Below are 12,761 nucleotides of genomic sequence, written 5' to 3' on the forward strand. Positions count from 1 at the left end.
TAGCAACCACTTGCAGGCATGGCAGCAGCAAGCAGGGAGGTCCCGGAGATGCCACGGGGGTGGGTTGAGGTGGCAAGTGGTGACTGCGTGTAGGTGCCACTGGCAGGGTCCACATGCAGGGGGTGCATGAACCCCTATGCATCGCCAGTGGGCCCGGGATTGGCCATTGATGCTTACAAAGCGGGTCCTGGGACAAAAAAAGGTTGAGGACCCCTGCTCTCGGGGGTTACTTTCCCTCCAGCTTTACTATGTACCTGTGGCAGGGCCCAAAAAAGCCTTGCGCATCCATGCCCAGACACCAACCGCACCCGCGGGACATGCAAACCGGGCGATTTGAATGCACGGTTACCCCATTTGCACATGCAAATCCGGGGTTCACTGGACATTGGTGGTGGTGGGGGAGGAGGACGGTTTTCTTAAACCTTCCCCGTGCCTGCTCACCCCCAGTGACTTCCACCCCGGCTCGGGGCTTCGGAGGAGCACACACACGCTCCCTGGGTAGCGCGCGAGTCCTTCCGGACACAAAGCCCGGCCAGGAGCGAGAAAAGTTGGGGCCAAGGGGAGCCGGCAGCCCCCCCGGGCCGCGCCGGGAGGGAGGGCGCGGCCACGCCCCAACCCTGGCGCCCCTGCCCCGCGCTGGGATACTCCCGGCTGATTGACAGCTCCGCGGTCACATGACGCCGCCCGCCGCGCTCCCGGCGCTCGCGCTGGAGCCGCCAACAAAGTTGCGAGCGCCGCGGCGGCCGCGCGTCTGTCCGCCCCGCGCCCGCTGCCTCGGCCGCCGCCGCCGCCGCCGCAGGTGAGCGCCCCGCGGGCCCCGGGCCGCAGCCGGGGCGGGGGGGCCGAGCCGCGGGCGCCTGCCCCGCTCCCAGGGGCCGGGGAGGGCGCGGGGCAAGCCCCGGGGGCGGGGGAGCCGCGCGGCAGCGCCACGTCCCCTCCGGGCGGGGCCCGACCCCCTCCCCCGTCTTCAACGGGCCACCGCCACGTGGGAGGCTGCCTGTGCACGCGCGTCGCATGTGTTGCGTGTTGCACGCCTTGACGTGTGTAACACGGGGGAGTGTGTGCGTGCATGCACACAGTTGTGTGCATGTCTGCGTGCGATGCACATCTGTGACGTGCACGTGTCTGCATGCCTGTTACACGCGTCTGCACACCCCTTGTGTGTGTGTCTGGATGCTTCTGGTGTACATAGAATAGGTATGCTGCTAGGCACGCGTTGGCGTGCATGTCTGTGTTTCCATGAGTATTGGCACATCTCTGCTACACATCTGTTACATGTGCCTGCACACCCCTTGTGCATGTGTTCCCACACTTCTGTTGTGCACAGGATGGGCATGCCGCTAGACACGTGACATTGTGTGTTTGCACACCTGTTGCGTGCGTGGCTGTGTTTCTGTGAGTATTGGCACATCTCTATTACACATGACTGTTACGTGTGTCTGTACACAACTTGTGTGCGTGTCTGCATGCTTCTGTTGCACACAGAATAGGCACGCCCATTAGACGCATCTGGACGCATTATGCGTATCTGCATGTCTGTTATGTGCGCATCTGTGTGTTTATGTGGGTGTTGGCATGTCTCTGGGTCTGTTACACACGTGTCTGTTATGCGTGTCTGTTACACTCACGGCTGTGTGTGTTGTGCACATGTGTCCGCACCATGGGGCAGGGTGAGAAGGAGATCTGCTTATTAAGGAAAGAAGAGGCTTGAAGGAGGTGATGGGGGCAGAGGAGGCCAGAGCCCCTGTGACTAGTGAGAAGGACCCAAGCCAAGTTTGGGGAGTGGTCTGCGCTTTGAAGCAGTTGGCAAGATGTGTCCTGTGTAACTTGCACACGAATAAGGAAGTCAGCTCTGCCACTCCCCATTCACTTCTGTTTGGTGGCTGAGGGCGGCTGTGACAGCAGTTCTTACTGCCAGCCTGTGTGTCACTGCCCTGGGAAAAGCTATTTGTAAATCCCTTCCATCCACTAAGATTAGGCAGGGCATGTGCCTTTACTACACTGATATTCTAATTAAGTTGGCTTATTTTTTGATCTTTTGTCTCAATGTCCGTCTCCAGTGGGAGCAATACATTTCGATAACTCTTTACTTGAGTCTCAGCATAATCAAAGACCTTTGGTCTAGAGTGTGTGTATGAAGTACACTTTAAATAAAGGATGTTCTACAGGGGTCTTGGGTAAAAGTTTGTCTGTTCTAGGTGTCATCTGTAGAATGGCTTATCTTTTTAATTCTTTTTCCTTTCATATTTTAGGTACTGATTCTGAACCAGTCCTGCATATGAGAACTGTTTTGGTAAAGGTTTAAATTGTACTAGAAAGGATTTTCAAGACTGTAAGGATGGCCAAGGTTTCAGATCAAGAGGAGGGTCCAGGTGGAGGACACAGTGAATTCAGTGATATCATAAAGTCCAGATCTGGTAGGTTGCAGAGAATACTTGATGTTGTTTCTCTCAGTACATCAGAGCATGCCTGATACATTCTAGCTGTTTTTTCCTCTTTATTTTTCTGTATGTTGGTGTCAGTACCCAGCACAGTCATTCTGACTCAGGCCTCTTGATGCAACTATAATAAAATTAATAAAAATAATAGTTTCATGTCTTCTACTTCATACAGTGCTTCTTAAGTCTATTTATTTAAGATCCACCCTTTGCATTATAATTACATCAGGTTTGGTAAATAACCATGTGCTTTAAAGTGCTCTTATGCAACCAAGGATTGGCTTGCCTCTTCTGTATTTATTTTGAGCTTCTGAAAATGGCAACAGTGATTTGAAGGGTTTTTTTATATACATTTTAATAGTACAGTGTGCAGTAAGAGGAATTGATTTACTTCTGACATAAAACTGTTGGCTGACTTTGGCACCATAAGCATTTCCTGTACTAAAAGCATTTGTGTAAAAGCTGCAGTTCTTAAGTGCCTCTTTCAGAATTATTTTTAAGAAGTTTTTTTGTTTCACTAACTTTTAAAAATGTATATATAATTATGCTCCTCCTATCCAGATGTGTTACACAGTATTGAAGTTAACTTCAATGCTTTGAGGTAGGGGATTATTATTATTTCCATTTTATACATGGGGGAAATAGAGAGACAAAGATGGAATGACTTGGGTAGGACCATGTAGGAAACTTCCTGTACTGCCAGAAACTGAATGCACATCGTGATCCAATAAGTGCTTTAATCCCAAGAATATCTTTCCTAAATGAGGAAAAATTCTGGTCCAGAATCCACTATATTTTCTTTGGTATCTACAACATAATAAACTGGAACTTTTCTGAATGTTTAACACACTAGTACAATAAATGTATTTGTAATTATGAAGACATTTGAAATGTCCTAGCATACATGTATTTCTATCTTTTTAAAATTATATCATTTTATAGTTAAGTTTTAGACCAGATTTAAATAGGATACAAATTTAGGCCCTAACACTGATTTCATGGGAAATCTGTATTGATTTAATTTAGGTTTAGAATAGTCCTTTGGTGAATACAGTTCAGTCTTATAAATCCACCCCCATTTTTTTTTTTCTTACTGTGAGTAAACTTTTTTTATGAGTGGAATGCCTCCTTATTTGTGAAACAGAATATGTGGTTTTGTTTTGAAGTCCTGTAATATTTTTTCTGGATGAAATTTGCTGCGTTTGGAAACGTCTGATTTAGACAGGCTGAGTGCTCTTGTATATGCATGTTCCCAGTACATACTCTTACCAGGAAACTTCACTGTACTTGGAGAAACTTCTGATATATAGAGTGGTAGTTTTCATTGTTGTGTTTAAGACCTTCTCTTGCTTATGTGGCTCACTTTACTTTCTTCCTCCTCCATAAATTATTAGTAGAATATTTATTCTAAGATGCAGAGGATTCTTAATTTTTGCATTAATAGTAAGAATGACATGATAAATTTGAAATTTGGTTTAATAGCGGGGGGGGAATGGGTGTTCTAATTTGATTTTCCAGAAAGCCCTAAGGACAGGGTTTGGATCTTGGAGATGTAGCATGTGTCACTACATGTCTTAAAGTTAATTTTTGTAGCTGAGCAATGAATGAGACCTTGGGCACATCTACCTGTGTGCCAGATGGTGCAGCTGTTACTGCACAGTCATTTAGTACTTGCTCACCCGTGGACAGGAGCTGGACTTAAGCAAGTACTAAATGACTGTGCAGTAAGTTACTGCGCAGTCCCAGCACACGGCACGGGTTATTTCAGATGCTACTGCGCAGTAACAACAAGCAACTGCTCAGTAGTGTTGGTGTCGTGGTTTGTGCCTACTGAATCCATGTTGCTGTAGTGGCATAGTGTCTTGTGTAGTCACGCCCCCTGTAACTGAACCTGAGGGAGGGAATTTTTTAGTGAAAGGACACAGTACATCAAGGTACAGATGACAGCAAATTAAAGGCTCGTTTTCAGGTCTGAAATATGTATGTTGATACCTCTCTTATGTATTGTCAGGGGTTGGGGGGAAAATGTTGAAGAAAAAGAATGTTCATTTTGGTACTAATAAACGGAACTCTTGAGTTGTTTCCAGTCAACTGGATATCTGCAGTCTGGGGTGCTCTTTAAAATGGGGATATAAATAGTCTGAGTCCTGCAGATGTATCAACTAATCTGCTTAAAATGAATCGCATATTTCCAAACAGGCAATTTAATGAATATATTTTGCATTTTTTTCAGAGGGCAAGGTACAGGGCTACTTGGAAACCAATAATTTTCTATTTTCTCTAGATACGTGGTAGGAAAGGGGTGAGCTTTGTTTTGTTTTGCTTCAGTTTCTTTGTTTCTCGAAGGTCAGTGCAGGGGATGTGAGACTCTAATGCTTAATCTAGGAGAGTTGGTAAATATGCCTTTTTGACTTTTATTACTAATGATGAAGGAAACAGCTGCTAGTTAGGATTTCACAGGCAACTTTAAATTGTAAGAATACTTATTTTTATACTGTTTCTTATAACTGTGGTGCGGTTCTTAAAATTTTTTATAATAATAATTTTACAAAAGATAGGTCTCGAGTCCTCTCAGGGAAGGTAATGCATTGTGCCATTTATAAGGAGCATTTTCCTCTCCTTATGCTTTGTTCCAATTCTTTTTATAGATTTTTCTTTCTGTTTTTTGAAAACAAAGAAACAAACGCATCTAATATGATGTCATGTATGATGACTTGATTGTTTTACTAAATTAAGGGGGTAGAAGCATCAGCGAAGGCTAGTGATTTAAATTTAGTAATACTCTGACATCCCATTGGAAAGCAAATTTCCAAAAGAGAGCAGCAGGAAAGAACCCAGCAGAAAGTTTAAATACTCTACATGTAAGTGTATAATTTAGTCCTAAGACTACAGTGAAATTGAATGCACAACCAATTTTGTAAAAGTTCCTGCTTTAATTATCTGACTTCTGGTAAGATTCAGGAGCAGATCATAAGAATGGATACAAACCATTAAAATGGCACTATATCTTTCCTAACAGAACTGTCTATTGAATGTTTGTTTTGAGCTAAAATGGTGTACTCAAGCTTTAACTATTACCAGTTAAAGCTTATGGATCTCTTTAGGCTTTGTGTTTTTCTCAGCACATATTTTATGTGAGTTTTATGATTTTGATTTTTGGAGAAGAAATAAACTATGTTAAATTTTTCTTAATAAACTCTTAGTTAATAAAACTAAGAGCAATATAAAGCTGTAGGATGGGGAAGAATGATAGTTCCATGGAAACAGCATAGCCAGTGTATTTGCCATGAAAATGCTAAAACCCTATGAAGAAGAAAAATACAATGAACGCTGTTTTACTTGAACAAAGAAAAAATAAAACCCTGTTAAAACATTTTACATCTGGAAAAAGTAACTTTGCAAGTAGAAGGCTTACCAGGGAAGAGGTATTTTGCATGTCTGCCTTTTAATAACACATTGTATTATAATTTTGCAGTTACATTAATATTTTTCCAGGTATCTTTAAGGTATGTAGAAAGATTTTACTCAATTACCTAGGACTCCCATATACCACTAAATGTTGTATATTCACTTTTTGTGTGGATGTGAAATCCCAGTTTTTAATTACCCCATACATAAATTGATCTAAATACACTATTTGGGAGATTGCGATTTGTAAGAAAGTTGATATTGAGCTATGATCACTGTAAGCCACACTTTTTGAGAGTGCTCTGTTTTGACTGATCAGTTAGAAACACGTTTTTGTTCACTGTTCCTACTTGGAAAGTGTGGTACTAAAGATGGTGGCTTTTAGAGGTGTACGATTGGTGGGTAATTTTTGTAGTATATTGGCTTAGGGTATATTACCATTCAGTCTTGGAGGAGGCTTTACTTAGACTAGAGCAATGCGAGCACTTACTTTGGTGATCATATTTACTCGAATCTGAGATGAGGGATTTTTCCCCATTAAACGTTTGGGGACGGGGTGCAGTTGCAGGGAGCCTAGTTTTGGATTTGAGTACCATCTTAGGGCAAGCAGTTGCTTCAGCTTTTGTCTAGGTCCAGTGCTGCTGCCTGCTCTGTGATGGGCTTGAGGCTGGAGCTGTCACTGCTGCTGCTGTCAGGCTAGGGCCAGGATGGCTTAAGGTGGCTCATGCAGCAGCAGAGACCACCTGGTGTGAGAACGTGGGAGAGACCTACTGTATGCAGCCCAGAGGGAGCATGGGGGAAACTGCACAGCTGCAGGCAAGCTGCTTTGGCTTTGGCCTCAGCTCAGGTGCTGACCTGGGGCCAGAGTCACTCACCACTGCTGTCTGCCCCAAGCTGAAGCTGCTGCTTTGGGCTGGGGCCAGAGCTGCTGCATAGGCTAAGTGGCAGGAGGTGGGGGCAGTTGGTGAGGGCCAGACAGCTCAGGTCTGCCTGCTGCTGTTTTTCCTGCCAGAGAACTAGGGAGGATGAATTTAGGATGACCCTCCAATTAGTTTATATCTGTGGAAAGAGAAATTTTTATAATTTTTTACGTATAGGATCTAGTTCGGACTAGGGTAAATACGGCAAGTAGTAGGTTAATTCTGGTGTGCATGTATTTAATATTCTGTGTCTAGACTAGAATATGATTGTGACCAAAACTACATTGTGTAATGACTATTTTCACCATGGCAATTGCATAGGAGACTGTCCAATGTTTGGAGCAAAACAGTAGTTGACTTTTAGCCTTTCCTTTGGTGTATACATATCAGCAATTGATGGTTTTCTTGGTTTCTTTTTGCTTGCTAATTTGTAGGTATCTTTGAACTGAATAACTGTTTTGTATTGATGCAACATGATTAATTTTAGGAATCCCACCTTCAAAGGTACCTGCTGACCTCCTTTTTTAAGGAACAGCAACATATGTATACCCCTTTTAAGGTGAAAAGGTTTTCACTAGATTTAGCACCCCCCCCTTCCATAACTAAGACTTACATATGTAACCTAGAAACTTTTATGAAAAGAAGAAAAGAATTTTGGGCATATGGGTGATCTTTTTCTTTTTGAAACTGAAGCTTTCAAGGAATAGTGCAATGGGATACTTGCTTTATAGGCATAAAAACCATGTTGTCATTATTGTATTTGAAGAACAGATGACTTTTTGCTGTGATTAATTATGCAAAATACTGAGAGGGGAAAAACACTTGCAATCTGTCATGATAGTTTTGAATGATAATGTATATAATTAAGCAGTAAGACATGACAGGCAAAATATTCTGGACGATTACTGCATGCTTCAGGTGCATTTTAAGTTATGAAAGTTTCTGCCTAAATCATTGGGAACAGGAGTTTCTGCCTAAATCATTGGGAGCTTAATTCTCCTGATCTAGTATTCATTTTTAATTAAATTAAATGTGGTGGGCAGCATCTGAAAGAACTGATCTAAGAAACTGTAAATTATTAATTTTTTGGTGAGGCTGGTTTTAGGAGCTGATGCCATTATGGGTTGTAGAGTAGTTTGATTTCATGAGGATGGATAGTTATCAATGGCTCTCTTCCTCTAAGATAGGGGTGGGCAAAATTTGACCTGCCAGGCCATTCTATCTGGGTTGCCGGGCCCCTAAAATTTTTAGAAAAATGATATTAATCTTCCCTGGGCTGCCTGTCATGTGGACCTTGATGGCTTGTTGAAACTCAGTAAGCAGTCCTCTGCCCAAAATAATTGCTCGCCACTGCTCTAAGGGATCTATCTCCCTGCCTTGGGGCATGCAGGGAAGATGGGACTTTTTCTTTGAAAGGCCTAATGCATTACTCATCTAGAGCCATTTGTTGCTTCATTCATATAAAATGGCCATGAAGCAATTGGATTTGCCTGAAGCCAAAGTAGAGGGTGTGCCTGACAGGCATAACTGGTTTCAGGCTATCAGAATTCCTCAAGACTGCCTATGCAGAGGACATTCCCAAAGGGTGGAGGTGTGGCCAGGGTTCTTGCCATGCCCCAGGTATATCCAGTGCTTGAAAGGGAGCCTGTTGTCTGCTTGGGTTGTACAGCTGTTGGTTCAGATTTTGTTTTGGCTTTGTACTGGGTTCAGGTGGGACACTGAGGAATTTAATCATCTATTTATGAATTCCACCCCCAACCCCACCTTCTTCTGCTATCTTGGTGGGTGGGTGATGCATGCTGATCCATCTGTCCCATGAAGTATTCTGGCCTCGAACAGAAATCAAGGCTTCCTTGCTGAAAGACTGTTCATTGGTTTGAATACCCCTCTGCTAGGAAATGAAAGGGCAAGAAAGGAAGAGCACTGTTAGAACAAATGTTTCATGCAACTTGTGGCAGAGGTGATATCTTTTATTAGATTAACTGGAGTTTTGCAAAAAAACCTTATTTAATTGAAAGCTTTCAGGCACAAACACCCCTCTTCAGGCATAAGAGAAAAGACTGTAAAAGTTCTCTTGGGTAGAAATGAAAGTTCAGATTTCACAGGAGAGTTGAAGGTTTCATTTCTATGTAGGCGAACTTTTACAGTATTTTCTCCTATGCCTGAAGAAGGGTGTTTGTTCCTGAAAGCTTGCAGTTAAAGATTTTTTTTTTTTTTTTTGCGCAAACATGTAGTTGGTCTAATAAAAGATATCACCTCTGCCATGAGTTTCGATTGCTTTTGCCACTAGAACAATACAGCTACAACCTGGATACCTGTTCCATGCAAAGCATTTCTAAAATACTTAATAAAAAAATCACTAGGGAGAATTACCTAAGAACTACAGTTGGTGATTCAGGAACAGCAACCTATGGGGAAACCCTCTGAGCAGCTATTCACGTGCACTGAAATGACAACTGAAAAACTTGTTCAACATGAAGAAGATTTGAACCTGTAGGTATTTTGTTCCTGATCCAACAACCAGCTGAAGTAAATGAGTAGACTCTCATTAATGTCAAGTAGCATTTCAATCAGGCCCATTACCCTGGGGCCTTCTGTGTCCCTTTGTACAAACTTGAATTTGAAGTGTGGATAAATTAAAACACAGGTGTCAAACTCCCTTAGTCTCATGTGGCTGTGGGGCTTCTTGTGGGCTAGATCTGAACCTCTGGTGGTAGGGTGAGTAGCAGAGGTATTAACTGTCATAGGTTTCTAAATCCTGAGGATTAATGGACCCGTTGCTTGCCCCCCACTGCCAAAATGGGTCCCTTCTAGGGCTCTGTACCCCAGAATTTGGTAATAATTCCTGCCCTTGAATTCCTAGCCCCTCCAAGGAGTCACACGGGTTGCATCTTTGACATCTCTGAATTTAAAGGAGCCTTGTCAGGTTGCATGTTTGAATTTTGTGTGTAGTACTGTTGTGTAAAACTCTCAAGATAGCTAGGACTCAAAATGTGGACCATTGTGTTCAATGTTGCTTTTATACATAGTGAGTTTTTTTTACTGTTCATCAGTGTGATGAGTTTGCAAGGGAGAAAAGCTCACTAAAATTGCTATTAAAAGGAACAGAAAAGCTCTACAGTATTGTATTGTATGAGAATTAATAACCCCATCCCAATTCAAAATGAGAAAGGGCCCTAGTTTTATCAGATACTGGAACTTTTAAAATTAGTCAGAATTACTAATGTTCCTTAAATGTTGCTGCCACAGCCCTTGTACCCTAAAGAATCTACAAGGTTGTTTCTTTCCTTTCAACACAATAAAGGATTGTTATACAAGGGAACTTTCACTGCCTCTTTCCTCATTTAAAGAAACTGCAGTTGTTTGGGCATCTATTATGTGAGCGGAGTCTATGACAGTGCTATGCAGCACGTTGGACTGTTAGTGCCCTGTACTGTCAGGGGAATATATTACCGATGTGTAGTATGTGGTTGTGGCTTGTGAAATAAGAATGAAAAGACGTGGAAATGGCAATATATCTATATATCTATTTTTTTTAAACCTGTAGAATTATGCAGAACAATCTCTGATAGCTGTCAGTATGCTAACATTTGACATTTTTATGTAGGAGTGCTGTGCTGGAAAAGATACCATTGTGTCATTGTATTGGAACTGTAGTCATTCAGCTAAAATGGATTGAAGAAAAATGTCTCTCTTCTCCAATTCTTACCCATATGTTGTTTCCCTTCCACAGGGTTGGAGTTCTTGTACATCTTCAAATCAATTTCTCCCTTTTATACTCCAACTTTTTCACGTCTCTGTGTGTGAATCTTCTTATCTAAGTTTTGTCTTAATTCCCAGAATCTTTTAGCTAGTAGGCTTAAGTAAACCCATACATTCTCATTTCTTATAGTGTATATATCTAGATAAAATAGTATGACGGAGAGATTGAAGGAATGTGAAAACCCATGTGTGGATAACGTGTCTGGACAGACCTTTGGCATTCTTTAATTCTTTATCTGGCTTTTTCTCCCTTTCCAACGGCTGGGGAAGATTTCAGCACTCTGTTCTCAAATTTGATGGTGGGGAGAATCTAATGTGGAAACATTTTAATGCTACCTGATCCCCTTTCCGTATGTATAATGACACTCTTAAAGTTTATACTACTCCAGTTATCTAAATTGATTGAGCATATCCTGTGTTGTCCTTGATGTATTCAAATTTTTGTAAACCCCAAATAAACATACCTGAGTTAGTGTGCCTGATAGAGTGCCTAACTTCTATGATGTGGGAGGACTTGGGCAATGTTTTAATTAAACTACCCTCTCACATACTCATGCACCCTTTAAAAAAAATAAACGTATTTGCTGGAAATTTGAGTACACATGATATTTGAGAAATATGATAAGAGCAGTTTCTGCTGCTTGGAGAAGGACCAGAAAGTAAAATCTGCACTCCATCCACATGTCGTAGGGTGATGAGCAAGCTTGGCTCCCTAGCTGCTGCTACTTAGTTACTTACTAAAAGGAAAGATTTCAGCCCCCCTCCCCTTTTCATTCTGCCATGTGAGAAAATATGGTAATCTATTTGGATTTGGAGTATGGGAAAGAACTGGAAGAGCAGGGAATGGAGAATAGAACAAATTGACTATGGGCATCTTTCCTTCCTCAAGCTGACATAGATATTCTGCTGTGAAATATCTGTAGCTGTGTCGATTGTGCATGTTCTGAATGCATTATTTTGTCTTCGCTGTGATGGGCGTATACCTCCTTTGATAGAAATTCAACACTTTTTAGAAGAGAGCAGCTGTTCCATCCTCCTTTCCCCTCCCCCAGTTGCATACCAAAATGCTCCCCATTCAGTGTTGGGAAAAGTTGCACTTAGTACAGATGACACAATAATGAACAGTTTAAGGAACTGATAGGGATGTGTGCATGTGTTTGGGAAGAGGAATTGCATTATTTGACTTACAGGTTTATGGAAGTGTAACACTTAATGCCCAAACTGTTTTGTCCTGAGTCCACTTCTCTATGGGCAGGGGTTGTCGACTGGGGGTACGTATTACCCCTGGGGGTATTGGGTTGGCTGTAAGGGGTATGTGTGGGTGGGCGGGGATGAAGCACAGCTACCCACCACCCTGTGCCCCCTCTTCCCAGGAGCAGGGCTGGGGGTGCGTGAGGGTGGTGGCGCCCCTATGCAGGCTGTGCTGCTGCTGCAGCTCTGCAATGGGCCATGCTCCACAACTTCCCCCCACCCCTCCTACTCTGTGTCTGGCCACTGAAGGTACGCTTACTAAAAAAAGGTTGAAAACCCCTCACTTAGGGTGATTCAAAATATCTGCTTTTGTTGGGTAGGAAATACTACATGAGGTGGGGTCTGAATGCTGTCTTTTTTTTTTTTTTGGTGCCTAAAGTCAGGGCTACAGGCAGCTACATCCATCCTCTTAGGATTCAGGGCTTGAAAACCTCCCTAGTGGGTAGGCATCTATATCTACTCTTTGAAAGAACTGAGCAAGGATCCCTGTCCTGTTCTCAGAGTAATTTGCTATATATTCTGTGGCTTTTTAAAATGTAAAATGCATAAGTAGCCCTGGGAGAAGGGACTGGAACTCAGGATGCCCATATTTTAGAAAGGGAATAAGGAGGATTCGGGGAGCTACAGATCAGTCAGCCTTACTTCAGTTCCTGGAAAAATCATGGAGCAGATCCTCAAGGAATCCATTTCTAAGCACTTGGAGGAGAAAAAGGTGATTAGGAAAAGTCAGCATGGATGCACCAGGGACAAGTCATGCCTGACCAACCTGATTTCCTTTTTATGAAAAGGTGACTGGTTCTGTGGATGTGGGGAGACTGCTGGATGCAGTGTACCTTGATTTTTAGCAAGGCTTTTGATACGGTCTCCCACAGCATTCTTGCAGGCAAGCTAAGGAAGTATGGATGATGGACTGTAAGGTAGATAACAAACTGGCTGGAGCATTGGGCTTAGAGAGTAGTAATCAATGGCTCACTGTCTTGTT

At 42.7% G+C, this 12,761-nt stretch overlaps 1 protein-coding gene across 2 annotated transcripts in view; it reads left to right on the forward strand.

Moving 5' to 3' along the window:
* The first annotated feature begins 600 nt into the window (after nt 1-600).
* UTRN (utrophin) overlaps nt 601-12,761 on the forward strand; it is a 553,135-nt gene continuing 540,974 nt past the window's right edge. Inside the window, exons 1-2 of one of the 2 annotated variants that reach the window (XM_090040990.1) lie at nt 601-799; nt 2,253-2,417. In XM_090040990.1, coding sequence (XP_089897116.1) covers nt 2,339-2,417 — 79 coding nt within the window. In that variant the 5' untranslated portion in view covers nt 601-799; nt 2,253-2,338. The remainder of the gene's footprint in view (nt 800-2,252; nt 2,418-12,761) is intronic. The other variant, XM_090040992.1, reaches the window with a different exon arrangement.

The sequence above is a fragment of the Crocodylus siamensis genome, chromosome 1, assembly GCF_052110815.1.
Source record: "Crocodylus siamensis isolate JL-2025a chromosome 1, ASM5211081v1, whole genome shotgun sequence".
Taxonomy (NCBI): Eukaryota; Metazoa; Chordata; order Crocodylia; family Crocodylidae; genus Crocodylus; species Crocodylus siamensis.